General features: G+C 42.3%; 2 protein-coding genes across 2 annotated transcripts in view; one reads left to right on the forward strand and one right to left on the reverse strand.

Moving 5' to 3' along the window:
- ttc33 (tetratricopeptide repeat domain 33) overlaps positions 1-5,582 on the forward strand; it is a 34,901-nt gene extending 29,319 nt beyond the window's left edge. Inside the window, exon 5 of the mRNA XM_083641420.1 lies at positions 3,240-5,582. Within this exon, the coding sequence (XP_083497546.1) occupies positions 3,240-3,617 (378 nt within the window). The 3' untranslated portion in view covers positions 3,618-5,582. The remainder of the gene's footprint in view (positions 1-3,239) is intronic.
- A 9,339-nt stretch (positions 5,583-14,921) lies between these two features.
- Positions 14,922-18,712, reverse strand: ptger4b (prostaglandin E receptor 4 (subtype EP4) b). Its single transcript, XM_083641514.1, has 2 exons — positions 17,623-18,712; positions 14,922-16,612 (listed from the first exon to the last, which is right to left on the reverse strand). Exons 1-2 carry the CDS (start codon positions 18,496-18,498, stop codon positions 16,016-16,018), a joined length of 1,473 nt encoding a protein of 490 aa, XP_083497640.1. The 5' UTR covers positions 18,499-18,712; the 3' UTR covers positions 14,922-16,015.
- Between the last annotated feature and the right edge of the window lie 2,788 nt (positions 18,713-21,500).

A 21,500-nucleotide genomic window follows, 5' to 3' on the forward strand; every position in this document is an offset into this window, starting at 1 on the left:
CACACCAAACGAACATTCTCAAACAAACACAAACAAACACGAACAAACACGAACAAAGACAAATGTTCGTTTGGTGTGCCATAGCTGTCTGTCCTTGTCTGTTCGTGTTCGGCGATGTTCTGTCATGTTTGCCAGGATTCGACTTGTTCAATCCGGCGTTGTTCGCTGTTCGCTGTTGTCTGTAACTTCCCATGTTTTCAGTCGCGTATCCATGGAAACGGAGCTCACGCATGCGCGCCGCATGCGGTTGTCTGGTCAGTTTGGTCAGAGGCAGAGCAGAGCCTCCTCTAAATTAACGTTACACGCGACGCAGCAAACATACGTTTCTCTGCCAACCATGTGCCATCACACTGGGCATCAACAACACTAGCGGGAGACTTCTCCCATGCACTCCCGCAAATAAGTAATGTTTTGCGCAGCAAGGTTACATAATGAGGGAGAGAGAGAACATCCATGACGGCTAACAACGAGCTATGCTAATAACTAGCTAGCCGTTCAGAAACACATGTAAACAGCCGTGTGATCACTGAGAACGTCAGTAAAATAAGGAGAGAGCTGCAGGTGCTTATGCAGAACTAGTGCACGATTAAGTGCACAGTGGGTAATGACCCGCTGTGATGAAGAATATAGCGAGATTAACCAGGTTGATAGCAGAGAAAACACTGTTGCAGCTGCCATCAGCAGGACCTCCAGGTCCAGGCTTCAACTAGCGTTGCCTGTCACATGACGCCTTCATGGTCCCTCGATAAAGTCTGCAGAAATATGCACGTTCCCTCACCTCTCTCTCAAGAAGCGTCACGTGAGTGTGGCGTTTAATGCCATCTGTCGCTACAAAATAAATAAACTGGGTGTATCATTGTATTACTCGACAGATGTATAACTAACTTTGTCAGTCTGAGCCATCTTCTATGTGCTGTAACACAGTGCAGTTTCTATTTTTCTGGTGTTTCTTTTTTACATGTTTGGGACTGTTGTGCTGAATATGTTTGGTCGGTGTGCCATGCTTTCAAACAATCTCCAACATCTGCCAACATTCACAGACAATTGTCTGTTGGTGTTTGTTGGTGTTTGTTTGAGAATGTTTGATTGGTGTGCCATGGCCTTAACGCACACTTTCAGTTTTATGCAGGGAGCGTTCTCGTGTAAACAGGGCCTCATATAGTCTCTATCCGCAGGTGCAACTCCTGAGGAGCGAAGCTTTCCTCAATGCATTTAGAATGTGAAAGAAAGATTAGACTTCTCATCTCATCTGCATCTACTGTAGAGTCTTTTTGGGTGGATATCTAATGGTCCTAAATTGCAAGCGGTCGTTTGCTTATTTTTAAGCTTTCAGAGGTTTTGTCTTCATGAGACTATCATGCTTATTGAATTGATGAATATCAAAATCCATGCCATGGATCCCAATGGTAAGTTAAGGATTTTTTGATAGTAGGGCACAAGGGTTAATTGACTAGGCTCAGCAGTCATGGCTGTACTGATCAAAATGAGTGTTGAAAGGCCAGCCAAGGCAGCCAATTGGATCACTCTTGTGCCTTGACCCTGTAAAGTCAACTGCTCACATATCTGTTTGTGATCACTTATCGATTGGCTTCCTTTCATCTCCCTTTGAGGAATAACTTGTTGTCAGGAAAGTTTGGAATTTGCTTTGAGAGATTTCCGACATCTATTTTTAACCGCACCCAGCTCCTTTGGGTCTCTATCAGTGGTGATTTATGAACTCATCAGTCACGACTGTATGAGCAGCCACTTAGGGGGCGGATTCATTTCACAATTTCCCCTGGCAGAAAATGATCATGCTCAGGATTGACATATGGCCCCATTAACCATTGATTCCATTCCGCGTGATAATAACGTCAAACTGGATCTACAGATGCACAGTCAGCTGAGTGACACTGAAGTCTTCTGAATGAACTGGTCACTCCTCTTGTGATGACGCATGGCCCAGCAGCTCATTGAGCTGCACCAGCGTCAGCCTCATACTATTCATCTGTGAGACTTACAGAGAATACACAAACCTTGGGCTATAGAACTGTCAGTCGTAAACTTCTCCTCACTTCGAGTTTGAGTGATTATTTTATGGTACTCTTAACTATTACAGCTACAGCAACAATTTCTCTGTGATTTAAACATCCATAAGAGGCTGGAGTGGTTTCTAAGAGAAGCATGGAACATTTGGGTTCGTTGCCCTGCCAGAGAATTGTGACTCTTTTCTGTTGTTCTTGTTCTCATATTGTTAATAATAAAAACTTAAAAAGCACACTTTTTTTCTGAAATAGAGAGGTCAATGCATTTGCCGTTTTTTTGGGGGGGGGGGTCAACATCTGTTTTATCTACTGAGATGAAGTTTCCAGTCTGTTAATCTTACTTTAATCATTTATATTGCAGCAAAATGGGATTGTCAAGCAGAGAGACTGACCAACACTGTCATAACAAATGTTGTATGCACTTGACAATTTATATAATATAATATTGTGATACTTGGCATTCGTGCGATATATTGCGCTATATATCGATATTGCCACAGAAAATATCACTATGCTGTATTGATTTCCCCCCCACCCCTGCAGTTTATCATATAAAAATCAGATGAAAATATAGGCCAGTAATATGGTAAATTCCCATTTTTATTCATTTTCAGTGTTGGGGAAGTTACTTTCAAAATGTAATATACTACATATTACTAGTTACTTTCATTTGAAAGTAATACATTACTTTACAATATTACTGTTTGTGTAGAGTAACTCATTACTTATTACACTACTTTTGCATTACTTTCACGAAAATAACTGCAGTAGCAGAATGACATCGGCGCTCCGGAACAATCGAGAAAAATAATTTAAACTGTCTTGAAGTCAGTGTAAACCATCCAAAATTCTAAATGTTATCCTTTTCCTTTGTTATTGTCATCTATAGTGGTTATTTGCATAAAAAAACACAGTTTGATTAGGAAATGATTTAAATATGTGCTTTGATTAAAAAAAAGTAACTCGACAAAGTAACTGGTATAATATGACTGAAATCCTATAAGTAATAAGTTCTATTACTGAGTTACTGCTAAAAGTAATATATTACATGTAATATGTTACTTTTGTAATGAGTTACCCCCAACACTGTTCATTTTGATGTAGAGATCTCCTGGGAACTAAACCAAACCACAAGTTTTTTCATGGCTTTATATCCTTCATATTAATTGATAAATCAATCAACAGTTTGTCCTGTGTGTTTGCTGTGGCCGGCAGGCGGTGAGGTCGTTCCAGGTTGCGGTCCACCTGTGTCCCTCGGAGCGAGCCCTGTGGCAGGAGGACCTGGCCTGGGCAGGGAGGCTGCAGCAGCAGCAGCGGGCGGCGAGGGAGAAAACCCGGCAAGAGGAGGAGGCCCAGAAACTGCTGCTGCGCGCCCCCGAGCTGGAGCGGGACTATGATGACTTTGAGTCGGACGAGGTGCTGGACGCCTGCGTGGCCGTAGCCGAGCGACAGACGCGCTACGAAGAGCTGAAGAGGACGGCTGTGGTCGTAGACGCGGAGGGGAATATCAAAAACGTGCCGATCGAAGAGGAGGGGTCGGCGGACACGGCGTCCTCGTCCAAGGAGCAGCTGGTCAAGGCCCGGGGAGTTTGAACATGGTCTGAGAGGACGAAGTCGTCACCCTCCTCGGTTACATTGTCATTTCAGGGCTGAATGAGCTTATTTCTCAAGCTGCTGTTTTTGTGAGCCGTGCTTAAAAAACGTGCTTATTCGGAAGCCAGCGTGAAGACCAAGTAAAGGACTGTATGCCAGGTTTGGCTCAAATGAAACGGTCAAACCTTGCTAGCTCATTCATTTGGAATAGTGATCAAACGTTTATGTTGAAGCTATTTTGTCACAGTGTAATTTAAGGTGAGACACAGCCGGCTTTTTCTTGCACTGGTCAATTTTTAGATTTTGGGCTTTTTTTCCAATGTTTATTTGAATAGGGACAACCGATACATATAGAGAGCCAAAGTGAACGTCACTTCCTGCCTTTCTCTGTGCACCAGCATTCATAACCAAATTATGAATGGTGGTGAATGGAGAGATACGTTACTTGTTTTGATCCCGTTTGAATTGTGCCACGGGGTCCACATGTAAATTTTGTCCATTTAAAAGATAACTACGCATGTCAAGAAAGTCGCAGTTTGTCCTGAAACTGAAACGTAAGGTTTAGTTTTGTCAATCGACTACATCTCTCGTGTCGCACAATATACATCACACCATCAACAACATGGACCGGCGGGAGAGACATCACTTATGCCACACTGGTTGTGCGTAGTCTTTGTAGTCTTTCTGATTTATAACATAGTGCCACAGTTTTACCACAAACTGCGACTTTCTCGACTTGCAAAGTTATCGTTTACATTGACAAACATGATGTGTACCCCCGTGGCACAATTCAAACGGGAAGTAACGTAGCTCTCCGTTCACCACCATTCATCTTTTTTCAGACACTGGTAAACAGAGAAAGAGAGGAAGTGACGTTCACTTGAACTCTCTATACATAGAACATGTTAACATGAAACAGTCTGTCATATATCGCTTCCATAACATGTCTTCTTTCAGACTAGTGGAAAGAAAACACTTTGTCTATGTTGCATCTGTACATTACTCCTAAATTCACCGAAAGTTTGCATTCTATCTATGGATGGCGCTCTGCCCCTGAAGTAGCAGTGTAAAGCTCTCCTTCTCCTGTACAATGTTACCGGATCCCAATATGATCAATTCCTTTGTATCCGCTTCAGCAACCAACCAAGCAAAACACAAAATCTCATTGGCTGGTGCCGATTTCTGACAACGTGATCTATAAAGGCTGTTTTCTCAAAATTATTTTTTTCCTCATACTCTGACTGAGCCAGAAATCTCCACTTCAGTAGCACTTACAGTACATATAGTACACCAAACTTTCCAGTTGTCTTCGTATCTTTAATCTGAAGGTTTTTACAGAGGGTGTTTGTTCATAGCCTGATTTGTATCACATTTGAAGGGGTTAAGACATGGTTTCTCAGAGCTTTTCAGTCTTTTGTGCTGGATGTCCACTGAGTCTCACGAGGTCAAGCCATTTCTGTCAGAGCCTTTCATGCTTCACTTGAGAAGTTCTTCAAAGTCCAAGTCCAGGCTTTCACTGAGGCTCCAACCCAAAACCTCCAAATTGTGGTGTGTCCATGTGTGTTGTGTCATTTACAATGGGGACATGACCCCAGCACTTTTCAACACAAAGTGACACCCTTGTGTACTCAAATGTCAAATATGTTCTGACAGAGGAGTCTGGAAATTTGAGTCCATAAAAGTATGGACATTTTAAATGGAAAATGTGTAGGAACCCTATAATTAGATCATTCCTCATTTGCATATTTAAACCATAGACTGTAAATATAAATTTAAATGTAATATTTCTGAAGAACTTGTATAAAAATGATTGTCTTAGTGTAAGTAATAAACTGAGGAAGTTTCTTGGTGATATCAGTTAAACCCTATTCACCTGTAGTGTCTCACCTTAAATGAATGAATCCTCTGGCCAATTAGCATTGAGTATCCTCCTGTATGAATGTTGTGTAAATGTAAATGTGAAGTAGGGTGTTGTTAAATAAGGGCATGTGTATGCTCATATTTCCTGAATAAATAAAAGTGAAGAAAAATAGGTCTATTTCAATTATTTGTGTTTTGACTTTTTAAGTCTCATCATGGTTGTCTTGTACCTCTGTGTTTTCTAGAGATAAGTTTGGACAGACGGGACAGGTTTTCATACCATGCTGGCCTGAGATTGAACCTGCCACCTCCAAATTTGACCATTATGGTGTAGAAAGAAAACATGTTCTAACATTCTTAGTGGCTGATTTGTCAAGTGGCACCTTGTAAAAATCCCAAACACCAAATGCCTTAAGCGAATACAAAATGATATATCATTTCGAAACATTTTTCTGCACATCAAATTGCTTTGACAGTCTGCAACCTGCGGCAATTTCTCTTTGAGAGGCAAAGCAAAAATATACACTTATACGGCAGTGATATTCAACTTTTTTTTTTTTTTTACAGTGCACCTGAACTCAACATGCAAGATACCCGCTGAATAAGTGTCCAAATGTTCATGTCATTCTGGCCAATACTCCACTTCTGTTATAGCATTTCAGTCTGGAATATGGAATATCTTTCAATAATCTATGATTTAGCTGCTAAATTGTCAAATACTGCCGTCTGCTCGCTACCCAGGTACTTATGTATGTACTTAACTTAACCTAACTAACTATCCGGTGTGCACAACATTGTCAGACTAAACTCCGGCTGACACCCCAAAAACCTACAATCTGCTACAGAAAAATGTATATTGATTGTTTATTAACTGGCCCCTGGCCTTCTATCATTTCACGAAAGTGACCCCCGGGCAAAGCAAGTTGAGTATCCCTGCTATACGGTATATATACAGTATTTGTAAATAAATGTGACTAAAAAACTATTCTTTAAATTAATCTAAAGAATAAATGCTAACATGCAAACAGCACTGGATCATAATTGATTCAGATCTGCTGAGTGGTGGCAGTATAGAGGGTGGGCCATTTCAAATACTCCATCAAACATGCTGCAACTTTGGTGTTAGTGGAACATGAGATAAAAATAATAATAATACCAATTTCTCACAGCTTCACTGCTCAAGCGTGCTCTTTGGCCTATGAGTATAAATATAGAAATAATTTGATTTCTATAACGGGGGCTCTGGATGCCCCAACATAATGGTAGCTCTGTGAATAAGGCTAAAGACATCTGTCCATATATATATATTCACCCTTAAAGAGGTCACATACTGTAAACATGCAACACTGATTCATCTTTCTGCTTAAGAGGATATGCTGACCTGTTTGGAATATGTCAGTCATCAAAAGCACATGCTCAAGAGCAGATGAGTGGGGGAAGTCTTCTGGAAACTCCTTTGCTCCAGAGCAAACGGTAGCCTACTCATGAGTCATGATATAGCCAGTTAAGATTTTTTTTTTTTTTTACTTTTCACTTTCATAATGATGCAAGACTGAACAAAATGTACTGCATAACAATCTGGTTAGAAAAGGCTATGAATGGGTCAAAAGAAAGGTGTGGTACTTGAGTCTGATTCGCTGGAGGCTGTCCATTCATTAAGAGATAATAGCTGATGACCTTCTGAACCAGGGACCATTATGGAACCGGGAACCATGATGGAAATAAGTGTTTTTTCATGTCATCCCTTGGATGTCGTCAGCCTTTATCCAACAATAAAATCAATCAATCAAAATCATATCCATTAATTGACCACTTAAAATGTTAAGACACTAAAGTTGACTACCTTAACATTTGCTTGCTGGCTCATATATATTTGAAAATCTTTGCTGCCGGGTCATTACAAAGATTTCTCCTCCTTGCTATAGGGAAGTAACATTTCCGTTTTGGGTGAATGATTCACATGAAATGGAAATACTAATTCACCATGAGATAGGATAGACTTTATTGTCCCAGTGGGAAATTTGCCTTGGACATCACAGTGTGTGCGGTATCGCCGTGAATCTCATGTTGAGTGATGTTAGTCATTCCAGATGTTAGATCAGATAAGATATTTCTCAGTGGTGGACAAGTCAGTTTTCCTCTCAGAGATGAACTCTGTTGGGAAATATGTGATGAAGTGTGTCATCTAATCTGATTTCCAGAGGAAGCAGCTATATTCCAAGTACAAAGATTGAGTTTTGAATGGCAAAAACTCTAAGTGTCCTGACAGTGGCTGTCCTGATAAGAAGTCTGCATAATCTGTGTCAAGTGAAAACTTTGCTGTCATGTCATTATATCAAAGGTATTTGATAATAACAGCCTCCAATGGCCTGAATGCTATCTTGATTTTTCAGTTCAAAATCATTATAGGTCATAAACAACCATGATTGTGAGTACAATGTGATGTTGGCTGCATCGGTATCACTAAATCATCATTCTACTGTGGCAACAACACTGACTGCACAGTCTGAACTTTCCTTCAGAGTAGAATCAGAATCAGCTTGATTGGCCAAGTACAGTATGTACACATACAAGGAATTTGACTCCGGTTTGCGTTGCTGTCAGGTACTCACACACAGAAAAACAAAACAAAAAACATGATCAAAAGTGTGGTGTAAAGTGTCTTATTTTAAATATGTATATTTGAAAGAATGTATGTACAGTATACGTATAAATGAGCCACACATGATAAACAAAGGCTTATACATATTTTCCAAATATTGCAGTTATACTGTTCAATGTGAATGAGGCTTTGAATCAGTTATTTCACAGTAAGCGTATTTCCAAATTGTGTCTGTGTTGTGCACACACACACACACACACACACACACACATGCACACGCACACGCACACACACACACACACACACACACACACACACACACACGTGCGTGCGCCTGCGTACGTACATACATACGTGGGGGGGATTGTATGGGGATAGGTGCTACAGTTTGCTGCGCAGGGATATTTCTGTTCCTGGTTTTGAGTGTTTAAACTGGTAGTGTCAAAGTCAACTGGATCTGCAACACTGCTTCTGTAGTGCGTTAAAAGCTCTGTAATATAAGATGTTGCCATTTATTGCTTATGAAAGTCTAAATTCAACTCCAAGCTAATGTAAGGTTAGATTAGGTGGATGTAAAGTAGCTAAACTACCACCACATCCAATATCATTGTAAGTTCCTGTGATCCATACAGTAATCTCCCAGGACCTAACGTGGGAGGCCAGCGTAGGCACCGTCATCAAGAAGGCTCAGCGGAGATTGTACTTCCTACGCCAGCTCAGGAAGCAGAACCCAGAGCTACTGCGGATCCAATTCTGCACTGCCATCATCCAGTCTGTCCTCTGCAACTCCATCTCTGTCTGGTTTGGGTCTGCCACCAAACAGGACAGGCACAGACAGTACAGACAGTACAGACAGTACAGACTACAACAGACAGGCAGGACTGCAGAGAAAATAGTGGAGTCCAGAAAGGGGGGCAGGGAAGATCATCACTGACCCATCTCACCATGGCCACCATGATCTGTTTGAACTCCTCCCCTCCTCCGGCAGGCGCTACAGAGGACCGTAGGCCAAAAACCACCAGACACAAAAACAGTTTCTACCCACAGGCCATCACTCTGATTAACACTTAAACCAGCCACTTGAACACTTTAGCTGAAACAATGGAAAACACTGGCACTGATCTGACAGAATCTTACCAAAATGCAGAATACAGAAGGAAAAAAAAGAGACAAAAGATGATGCATTTTGCAGAACGATCTTTATTAAGGCCTTAATGCAGCCAGCATTACACGTTTTTCCTTTATTATAGCTGATTATTAACATGTTTGTAACTAAGACAACCACAATACAAATAGTTATTATTTTATATCCATCTCATTCTGGATTCCCTGTGCTAAAAGCCACATGCTCTGCTTAACTCCATGGCTATGCTGACAGGCAGCAGCTTGAAGACGCATTGATTTTTGAGTGGCATCTAATAACCAATTGTTTCCCCAGGCTGCTGGTATAAAGCGGCTCATATGGCTAAAGCAGGCTATCACTTATAGAGTAGTGTTGGCGTTAGCTGCGGAGGTGGTGAAAGAGGAGACAGGTTTCCAAGGAGAGTCAGTCATTCTTTGCCCTCTATTAAAACTGTATCACGACTGTTAAGTCGTTCACTCCCGCTGGTCCCCCCAGGAGACGAGACGGGACAGCTGCAAACAGACCTCTTCGCCTGAGGTCACCACCCTCTTTAGTGGGACGTCTCTCAGAGAAAGGGTCTTTGGCTCTGGGACGTCGGGCACAAATCATTCGCTGCAAAGAGAAATCCATAGCCCTGTGAGTGGTGCCATGCCATCTGAACTGAGTGTGTTTTAGTCATCGGCACTGTAGCAGAGATCACGGTGGAGAGGACAAAAGTGTGCCGTCTTCTCTCAGCAGCAAAATGGCACCGACAATGACATGTTGGCTCAGCCTATTGTTATTGCAGAGCACATAATGCCTGAAAGCCTGAATTTCACTTAATTCTGTTTCAAATATCTGAGGATCTACATCTGTTTTTACAAGGAAACTGCAACGACCACATGGCACATTGTATGAGTTATACGCCCATTCAATGTCATTTAGTAATATTTTCCTTGATAATAGCAAATAGAAATGTGTTTGAGATCAACTGTACACATTACAATATCTGTTATACTTCTTAATGCCTTTGTCTCTGCTTATTTATTTTCCTGGTAATTAGCAAATATTTCATGAAAAAAACATTCCAAAAATCTTAGATCACTTCTGTGCATCTCAAACAAGTTTAATTGTTTTGATTGATAATAAGTTCAATTCCAACCATTTACCTCGAGTAATCCGTATTTATTTTCATTCCCAGCATCAAGGCGATTTTGTACTGGACTGATCGATATTCCATCTACAGCAAAGCCTCTCCCAGGTGGTCGTTTATATTATAATGGCCTCATTCAGGTTCAAAAGCTTTTGCTGACAGTCCAAGACAGAGCAGCACCAGATTGGCTACATGTGGTGTATGCTGATGGTATTTAATCTCTAGTCCTGGATTTGTTTGAACCAGTCACTGAAGAACTACATCTAGGAAATGAAAATAAATAAACTGACAGTCTTCAGTCAGTTTTGGTAGAGCACAAAGTCTTTCATCACTTGTGTTAGTGGTAGGGAGTGGACTTGGTTCAGGTGATGTGTGCCCAGCACTTGGCGGATCCGGATCCGACACACATGGGCCAGACTGCGAGGACATCTCTTGGCCTCCAGAAAGACCCTGAGAGCCTCCGTATCCGCACTCTCCTCCAGCTGTGGCTGCTTCCTCACCAGGGCCGGGTTGGCACCGTGGTCCAGGAGCAGCTGGACGAAGGCCGCCTGGCACCTGTTATGCAGCACCACATCCAGCAGGCGAGAAGCCACGTTACGGGCCAGAACGCTGGCCTGGAGCAGCAGGCGGAAGCAGTCCAGGTGGTTAAGTATAGCACTGATGTAGAGAGGAGACCTCTCAGGGGTGTGAATGCTGACGATAACAACAGGAGCACGGAACCTGATGAGTTCCTGCAGTATGTCCACTCTTCCTATCCGGGCAGCCCAGTGGACCACGGTGTATCCGTATGGGCCCCTACTGTTGGGGTCGGCCCCGGTTTCCAGGAGGATCCGGACGCAGTCCAGGTGACCGTAGAACACGGCGAGCGAAAGAGGCCTGTATCCTTTGTGCACAGCTGGGTCTACCTGGGCTCCCTGGGTGATCAGGTAGTCCACACAGGCAGCATGACCCTGCATGGCTGCGATCCCCAAAGGGGTGTACCTCCCACGATTGATCCTCCTTCTGAAGTGCTCCTGCTGCAGGAGGCTCCTCAGCTTGTCCAGGTCTCCTGCTCTGGCAGCATAGTGGAGCAGGTGCCTGTAGTCACACCGTGCTAGAGCAGCCATTCCTTCAGGTCTGTCACTGTAACACAGACTGTCTTTGGATTGTCTTCAGGTCTGTCACTGTAACACAGACTGTCTTTGGATTGTCTTCAGGTCTGTCACTGTAACACAGACTGTCTTTGGATTGTCTTCAAGTCTGTCACTGTAACACAGACTGTCTTTGGATTGTCTTCAGGTCTGTCACTGTAACACAGACTGTCTTTGCACTGGCTGTGTGCTGGGTTATTATTCCCTTGTGTCTCTAATGCCACTTTATCCTCCTTTATATAAAAGGGAGTTTACATTTTTGTTGATGATGTCACAATGTCTATGACATCATCAGTATGACTATGACATCATTATTGACCAAAATCATCTTATGACATCATGTCATAGACATTGCAGTCTCGCTGGCCAGCCTCCTCTCCCTTCCGTCCGAGGAGTCTGGCGCCGCAGGTCTCCATAGTGGGATTGCGATGGGTGGCGCTTAGCGGCAGTGCCCTTGGAAAATAGTTTCCAACAATCCAATTCGCCGTTTTCAGCATGTAGCAACGAGCTAGCGTGTAGGTTTCTGCTGTTAGCTTGCTAGCTAGTTAGCGTTGTTGTTTTCACTGAGGCGGCAGGGCACTATATACAGCAACACACAGGGAGGAGGGAGCGGAAGCCGCTCTGATTGACATGGTCGGAGCCAATGACAGAGCTTGTAATAAGCCGGGAGCGGACATCCGGCTCCATCCAGCAGGTGGAAGCAGTCCAGGTCGTTGCTTGTAGCACTGATGTAGAGAGGAGAACTCTCAGGGGTGTGAACGTTGATGATAACAACGGCACGGAACCTGATGAGTTCCTGCAGTATGTCCACCCTTCCCCTCAGGGTAGCATAGATGAGCGTGGTGTCTTCGTATGTTTTCGTGATATTCGCCCCTACAGTTTGGGTCGGCCCCGGTTTCCAGGAGGATCCGGACGCAGTCCAGATGACCGTAGTACACGGCGAGGAAAAGAGGCCTGTAGCCAGATTTGTGCACAACTGGGTCTACCTTAGTCTCTTAGAACAGACGAGTTGGCTTCCGCAATTTTCAAATGCTTCCGCCATACCGTCTGTACTTCGTGGGGGAGAATCATGCACCAACCGGAATGGGAAGTAGAAAGGCGGGTTTTCCGCTCATTAGTCCAATCAGAATCGCAGAAAGGCGGGTCTTCCGCTCATTAGTCCAATCAAAATCCAATATGCCGCATTTTTCGTGGAAAATCAATAATCAATAATAAACTATAAATGACAAAACCTCAAAATGTTCCTGTTTCTTTTAGTGTAAAGAATTGCAGGTACATTTAAGAACATGTTCTCATGTAGGGTTATCTCAGCTACCATCAAGCACATTATCTACTGTCTGTAGGCTACTGTGCATTACAATCAGGGGGTGTAGTGGTGGGTCAACGCAATTGACCCACCCCTTTGAAATAAGGCAGATTATTTACTCACCTATTTTCAGATCAACTGTATCAATCAATGCGAGCAAACAAGGTGGGTAAATACTCAGCTTGGATAGTTTACCCACCTCTGTATTTAGCACTGCCCCTGATTACAATTGATGGCAACTGCAATTTTCTATAGTCAAGCAAAGGTCATGAAAATAGCTGACCATTTAGTGATTAATACAGATAACATGAATGGCAATGTTTTTAACTTTCTGTAAATGATAGCCAACTAATGAATAAAGGCTTTTTAATATACTACCTTCTCGAGTGCCTCAGATCTCTTCAATAAAAGAATAGGCTACTTAATATTTAACTTGCTCCTGAAACCTGGTACTTCTTAGCCTTCACAAGTGCATCACATTGGCAGGGCCGCTGGAAGTCATTTTAAGCAGGGGGTGCTGGGCGGGCCCCGCCAGAAAGAATTTGGACGTTTTTTTTTTACATTTTTTTGCCATATTTAGAGGAATATCTCATTTTAAATTAACATTAGGATACTGTTGTGATGTAATTATTCAGTATTTTCTCCTTTTCTCACTCATTCAGAGCAAAGAGGGCAATATATACCATGATGATAATGCTCTATATCTCCCTATTTGCTCTGAATACACCAGTTAACATGACACAGAGTTAACATGATAGAAATATTATCAGCAAACTTAATGACTAGACTAATTATTCTGATCTGAATGGCATATATCAAGAAACATTGACTCCTCTCTTTGCTATATAGTGGGAGGTGCATTTTTGAATAGGCTATTAAAATAGCATGTCAAGTTCACATTTCTTTATTGCCAGATTAAACAATTCGTATTGGTTGTTGGTTGGTTCAACACAACGTGTGCGTGCATGCGCGCTTCATCTTCTTCTCTAGCCTACAAGCATGTAACTTCCTTGATTGTTATTGTTGATAATTCTATTTAAATAGGCTACATTTTCATTTCCCGAAACATTATTAAACAAGAAAGGAACATAGTGCACTGCAAAATATTTGTAATTACATTACATTACATTTGTAAAAAAAAAAAAAAAAAATTGGAAAAAATCTAGGGGGTGCTGCAGCACCTGCAGCACCCCTACTTCCCGCGGCCCTGCACATTGGATTGCAGGACTTCTCAGTGCAATTTTCACACTTTGCAAAGTCATCCTGGGAGGGACTGAAGTGTGTGTTGCACATTATGACATAACATAATACTAGCTAATTAAACAAAATCTGTTTGACATGAACTGTACACAATATCTGTTAGGCTACTTCAAATGCCTTTGTGTCTGTAATTTATTTTCCTGGTAATTAGCACAGATTTCATAAAGCTTTCCAAAAAATACATCATTTCTGTGCATCTCAAACAAGTTTAGTTGTTATGATTGATGATAAGTTCACTTCCAACCATTTACCTTGAGTAATGAGCCTATTGATTTTCATTCCCAGCATCAAAGCGGTTTTGTTCTGGACTGATCGATATTCCATCTATTCTACAGCAACGCCTCGCCCAGGTGGTCGTTATAACAGCCTCGTTCTGGTTCAAAAGGTTTGCTGACAGTCCAAGACAGTGCAGCACCAGTTCTGAGCAAGCACAAATGCCGATATATCAACTTGATCTCACCACATTTCATACAAATACCACAGTATTACACTTTCAAAATGTTTGTATAATGCATTTTATACAGGTATTTCCTCCTCACAGGCAGGGCGGTTGCTGCCAGCGTATCACTGCACGCAATTTGGACATTTGGTGTATTCACTCCACATTATTTAATCGTGGAAAAGCGTGCTATTTATTTAAGAGATTGGGCTATATCCCTCCTCTTCCTTTTATAACACACTGTACAGATTATATTCACCATGCATTTTCACTGAATATGATGTCTAAACACAAACAGGCTTAAATGAGATTGCTCATTTTTCATCTTTAGTCTGTACTGTTTTCAGAATCAGCGTTGGATTGTGCAAAGTGGTTGTAACAAGGTTTTGCCGTGGTAGCATTATGCTGCACCTCTCAGTTTCAAAAAGAGAAACATGTGCTTAATGTGAATATTTATCTTTATTCAAGATTTTCGTACAACACACAGATTGTTCACAAAACACTTGGCGTTTCAGCGGTAACAAATGTAGTCTACTGATACTGGTTGTTGCTATGACAGACTTTAACACAGAAATATGAACGAGTTTCATATTTGTATCTACAGCAACATTTAAATAATGTTGAACCATGAGATCCATTTCGAGAAGAAAAGGCAAAACATTGATGTACCCCTAAATTTAATTTAATTCTTGAATTAATTAAAAATGAACCTGTATAATAACATTGCTTTTTGAGGCCTCTTAACATTGTTCAGTGTATTGTGAAAAATATCTTATAAGTCACAGTATAGCTGCCTTTCATTATCACATGCAATTTAATGGGTGATATCTGATATTGTTGTAGCTTTGTTGTTAAACCTCATGCGGTTTGGTAGAGCGGCTAACTCAACCAGTATGATCATATTGTTTATAAAAGTACCAATGATCATATTCATATTGTACCAATTTTGAAATGGATAGAAACTATCTGGACCTTCTCACAGAGAAGACAATCAAAAATGTATTTTCATTCTTAAAATAAATTAACATTATGGTGGACACAGTTCACATTTTAACATCAACTCTTTGCAGTCAAAAGACTACAACACAGACATTACTACTAACAGCCTTGCAGTGGTTTTGATTCCGAAAGTGCAACGAAAGAGCTCCTCCAAAATGCCATGTTGCTTTCTGTTTTTTGTTGATATAATTGCAAATAAACATAATACACAACATCTCAATTTGAGTGTGATTCCACTGTGGTGTGTTTAGTGATGGTGTTTTTTGTGGTATAGGATATGACTGAGGAGTAATACATTGATAATGGATATTTAGTTCAGCAACAAATCTGTCAACTGTCTCTTTTTTCCAGCAGTCTACTATGGCACACAGATGAGATATCTACAAACTTGATGAATTCTTCAGTCTCCAGAACCTCTCCTGCTATATTATCAAGTCTTTGCACTGGGCTATCATGTCCTATCTTTAGACAGTCCAAACGCTTTTAGTTCAATATGGAAGTTCCCACGTTCCCACGCGATTCCTCACAGTCTTGTATAGTTTGTCTATTATATGCATTTCTCCTGTATGTTCACAGTCTCATCTGTGAAGGTTACATGTAGACTCTGGTCCTTGGGACCCAGTGGAACCCCTAGTGGTGAAACTTGATCCCTGCCAAATGTCCTGCCTGGTGCTGTGGCCTCTAAAACGCCCTGTGAGCTCTCCCTCCGAGGGCCCTCTTTGTCCTGGGGGTCCCGCAGCAGAGATCTCTCTACGGCCGGGGGACTGGAGCCGCCGCTCGGGACTTGGAAGGAGCCGCGCCTCCCGTCGCTTCCCTCGGAGTGGTACAGGAAGGTCTGCGACGTGCTCACCACTTCCCTCAGCTCACGTGAGACCAGCGACGGGGAGTCCCGCGACACGATGGAGGAGAGGCGACCGTCCGCGCAGCGAAACTGCCCCCTGCTCCCTTGCCGTCCACCGCCCATTTTGCAGAATAGACACTTGATTTTCTCCATCAGCTTAAGGACCACGGTCTTTCTGAGCAGGATGTAGACCCACGGGTCCAGGATGGGGTTGACAGAAGCCATGCGGATGGCCAGAAGGTCTTGGTTCGTCTCAGTTACCTGGTTTCTGTATAGGCCTAACTGGTTCACAAAGATCCTCAACTGAAAACATAGGAGAGGAAACAAGAAAAGTTGGTTTCAAAAACACTTGTATTGGTTTCAAAAACACAGACTTGTGTTTTAATTATAAGAGCAGTCAAATCTATTGTTTTCCCCCCATCTAAACATGGCTGGCATGCTCAAATCTAAATAGACACTAGGCTGCACTGTAACTTTTGTGCAACCGCAGCACAGAGGCAATGGCAAGAAGCCAATACAAACAGTATTAAAAATCATCCCTCACATTCTGGCCTTTGACTGTTGAGTTTCCCCAAGCGTCTAATCAACAGTCTTCTCACAAAGAGGAGTCAGTATAGAAGGAGAGTCATTTGTAGTCGTGAAAGAGGAAATGACACGGAGGTCACAGTGAGTGATGGCAGATATTTCCTGGAATACGGGGGTGAAGTTCTTGATCACTGACTTTGGCCACATAGATCCAAGAATGTCAGATTTTCATTCTGCAGTATTTTGTCTCTCCTATGGGGATGGATGTGCAAACACTTCCTTCCGCTAGCCACCAATGAATAAACTAGCAATGGCAGCTCATAGTTGTCAGAATGTTTGCAAATAATCAATACGATTAGACACCCATCAATTTATGCAATATAGTCATGTGCTATGTTTCCTATTAGCTGTACTGTGCTATTTTAAATCTAGATATGTGCTGATCTATGTTAATCCTGTAATCTGCTGAATGTATGTACGGTAATACTAATTAGTCGGCACACTCTGTCTCAGTCTCTCATTTACTTCATGAAGTGAAACAAGTGGTGTAATAAGGGCGTTATTATACCGTTGTCTCTTCCTGATCATTTTAACAAGGTTTCATTTTCAATCTGCTATTGCATTCTGTTGTGTTCTACTGTATTCTACTTTGTGACCTATTCATATGGATACAAATTAGTAGCCTAGTTAAGAACTACACTCTATCCTCTAATAGTAACAGTTGCATTGCGCAACACAGCAAGTGCAACTGCACTGTGAGGTTTATTGCTGCCAGTGCCAATACTCACCACTAAAGGTATGGAGCAGATGAGCACCACAGCAGAGGTGGCTATGAGCAAGATGACCATTTGGATCTCTGCTCCAGCCAAGCGTCTGAAACTCCGCCTGCGCCTGAGCTCCGCGATGCGCCTCTGGTCCGTGCCAAGAGACGTGCGGCGGATGAAGCGCTTGTGCATCAGGATCAGCGCTCCGCACACCATCACGTTGCAGATGACCGTGGCGAGCACAATGAACGAGTTCACACCTGCGTACATCAAGTTAAAGGTGGCGACTGTCGTGTCGTTATTCTGCCAGTCGATGAAGCACCAGGTATCCGGGTACTGGAGCTTCACCTGTCCGAGCCCCATGCTGGGCAGCGCGCAAAACACGATGTTGGAAATGTAAATGGCCAAAAGAGTGAGCGCGGCGAGTCTTTGGTTGACGTACTCGTTGTAGAAATAGGCATGGTTTATGGCCAAGTATCTTTCCACTGACATGGCGAAAACGATGCTGAGCTGGACCAAGAAGAAGAAGAGCAAGATGAAGCCAGAGTACTGGCACAGTGGACCTCCAGTGGGTCCCCCAGGCCATGCGCCCTTCATGTAAGTGGTGATGGTGACCGGGCTGGCCAGCAGGGTGCCCAGGAGGTCCGTCACTGCCAGCCCGCACACCAGAGTGTAAAAAGTCGTCTCCTTCTGCTCCTTTCTTGATATTCGGAGAACCACTATGGCGATGACGTTTCCCGCTACCCCGAATATGAACATTATGACCGGGATAGTGGGCGGCCGAAACACCTCGTCGGTTGTGGTGCTGTTCATACCTGCAGCTGTTTCTTTCACTTTGTTAAACGTAGCAAATGTCCTCTCCTCAGTTCGGATGTGGTAACCTTTTCCATTTCGGCTCATGCCTCAAGTTCTCCAACAGTGCGCAAATCCATATTTTCCTCGTGTCCATTTTACGCATGGGATTAAAACGTTATATTCCACAGATGATGTGCTGAAAAGGCGCAGATCCACAGAAGAAAGTAGTTAACTCTGTTGTTTTTGATTTGCCAACGGTGCTCTGTCTTGTATGAGCTGCCCTCCACGTTGTTCACATCAAACACTAGCGAGTGTGACAGGGAAGTTTCCTCTTTGGACAATGAGAGCAGCTCCTCCTCCGCAGCGCATTTAGGTGCAGGCAAGCACCTATCCACGTTGAGAAGAGACGTCAGAACGGAATTGTGTACAACGTTACAGACCTACGTTGGTTGTGATAAGAACAGGATAATCTACGATTAAACGATTCAAGTTCCGTTCACAGTGTCCGATGTGTTGTTTAGTAGTTCTGAGGATACTATTTGCCTTCAGTCAGCTTTTCCTCGTCATCTCCCACATAACAGAAGATATACATTATTACTATTTATGTATATATAGCCTAAGTGAAGTCGTCATTTCTTTCTATCTTGCTATCACAAAACAAGCACCCACACAAATGCTGAATTAAACCTATTAGGCCTACAAGATTCAGAGCAACATGTAAAACCACGAGAAACAGTTATTTGATTTTTTTTTTATAAAGTGGACACATTCATTGGACAAATTGCAGCAACATTCATGAATGAGTATGACTGACTGCTATACAAAAGTATGCTTCTAAAGCACAGTGCATGCACAAAGTCATCAACAGCTGAGAACAATGTTAATCAGATATTCTGGTAGTTTTCTTTTAATTGGCCCATGTTGTAGTAGAATAGATGATAGAGTAAAAGTGGGACATGAAGACACACACGTACACACCACACACACACACAGACACACACACACACACACACACACACACACCACAAACCACAGAGGGGAAGTTCTGAGCCTCCTGCAGCCTCCCTCAAGAGTGGTGTGATCGTCTGAGTCGTCAGAGTGAGCAAAGGTGTCAAGTCAACAAGTGATATGATGTATATCTGATGAGCGGCTATAGGCCACTTTGCTCTGAACAAATACAATACTTCTAAACATCCAAGAACATGCATTCTGTAAGAATCATGTATAGTCTAAAGTTGTCTTAATTTGATAGGCTACATTTAACTTGTGACAAAATATTGTCACAATATGTAAAATATCACCGGTTTCATAAACTTGAGGAAGTTAATAATACTTAAGTGAATTGAACTCCTGTTGCAAGTATACATTTTTAGTATGCTCTCATTTAATAATGACAAAACACCAAATAAAATAAAACACTTCTGAGACAGGTTCTTAAACTTAATAACATTCAAATGGATGGCATCACAGAGTACGTCTGTGCAAGCACATTTGTGTAGATGCAATGAGAGAAAACCGTCTTACAACATCGAGATGAATTTCTCACATACTAATGAAACTGACAAGAAAGAAAACAATGTCTGATGAGATCAGTATAGACATTAAAACATGGTGTTTCAAAGTCTTTGGATTTTAATAGTCAAATACACATTACATCCAGACCTTCAAAAGGCATGTTTGGATACAAAATAACAAATATGTGATACAAGTTGGTGTGTGTGTGTGTGTGTGTGTGTGTGTGTGTGTGTGTGTGTGTGTGTGTGCGCGCGTGCGTGTGTGCATGTGTGTGTGTTCGTGTGCGTGTGTGGAAAAACGTTCACAGACAAACCGTGTTAAGGATGCACGTCACGCAGAGGTTCACAAAGGTCACAAACATCCGGAACAGAACAGGGACATTTCTTCGTCTCACTGCATATTAATGAATGCATCTGATTGAAACCATTACCGCTGCTTCCTGGTCTGAAACAGGCCGTTAAACCCAGTGCAACTGTTGGTTAAACATGACATCACACAGGAAGTTGTTTACACTTCTGACTACACAAAAACAAAAACATGACTGTTCGTGTTTAGTGTTTCCTGTATGTCTTACATTCTTATGCCAAACTTCCATAAGACTAAGCTGGGGTCATATCATTTATAAATGTCTGCAATCACTTTCCATTTCACTTTGAGACGATCGGCTTGTTTTCATCACAACTGCAACAGATAAATAGCGAGATGTTTGTAAAGGAACCTGTGGAGAAGTTGACAGTGTGTTTCTCTGTATCAGACATACAATCAATCCTATATTATATAAACAAAATGGTTTTAGAGCAGGATGTTAATGTAAATGAGCTCGAGTGTTTGTATAGTATGTAAACACCACAGTAACATCTCACAGTACAAAGCAGTATAGTGGGATCTGTGTGTTACAAAAGTGCCATGTCATGTTTCCTCCCCCAAACACATCTACGCAGAGATGCGTCTTCCTGTGGTCTCGGGGTCAAGTTCCTCTCTCCAACGAGGAGAAAAGCAAACATCTTCCTGTCATCACTCAAATACACCGTAGTACTCTTGTTGTAAGCAATATTATTTATTGTAAGTATAGTTTATAATTCAGTATTTCTTCCAAATTGATGAGTAGAGTATCCTGTAAAAATGCTATAGTCACCACAACTTGCACTGCAACAAGAGGCACTTGAGCTACCAAAATGTCTCATCATCATAACTGACACGATACATTAACCACAGCCACAGGTTGTGTGTGTGTGTGTGTGTGTGTGCGTGCGTGTGTATGTGTGCGTGTGTGGGTGTGTGTGTGTGTATGTGTGGGTGTGTGTGTGTGTGTGTGTGTGTGCTTGCGTGTGTGTGTGCATGTGGGAGTATAGGTGTGGTGAAGAAGTGTGAAGATTCTATCGACACACAGACGCCACCATGAAAACATCATGTCACATAATGTCCCTGCACCATATTGGTGGGACTTTCCTCACTCTGTGCAGGTTGAGAATTTATGACAACAAAGTGACATGCATATATGAGCACATATTTGAGGCAGCCCCTCCCTCTACTGCCTACAATCGCTCACCAGGGACGGTGTCGACCACTTGCCTCCTCTGAAACACGGTTGT

Source organism: Poromitra crassiceps (genome assembly GCF_964638095.1).
Source record: "Poromitra crassiceps genome assembly, chromosome: 8".
In the NCBI taxonomy this organism is placed as follows: domain Eukaryota; kingdom Metazoa; phylum Chordata; class Actinopteri; order Beryciformes; family Melamphaidae; genus Poromitra; species Poromitra crassiceps.

What these genes read in the sequence shown, in the direction of transcription:
- ptger4b (XM_083641514.1), bottom strand. Translation starts at nt 18,498, where the DNA reads ATGAGCCGAAATGGAAAAGGTTACCACATCCGAACTGAGGAGAGGACA. An exon ending in TCTGCTCCATACCTTTAGTG is followed by an intron (nt 16,613 to 17,622) that starts GTGAGTATTGGC and finishes CTATGTTTTCAG; the next exon opens with TTGAGGATCTTTGTGAACCA.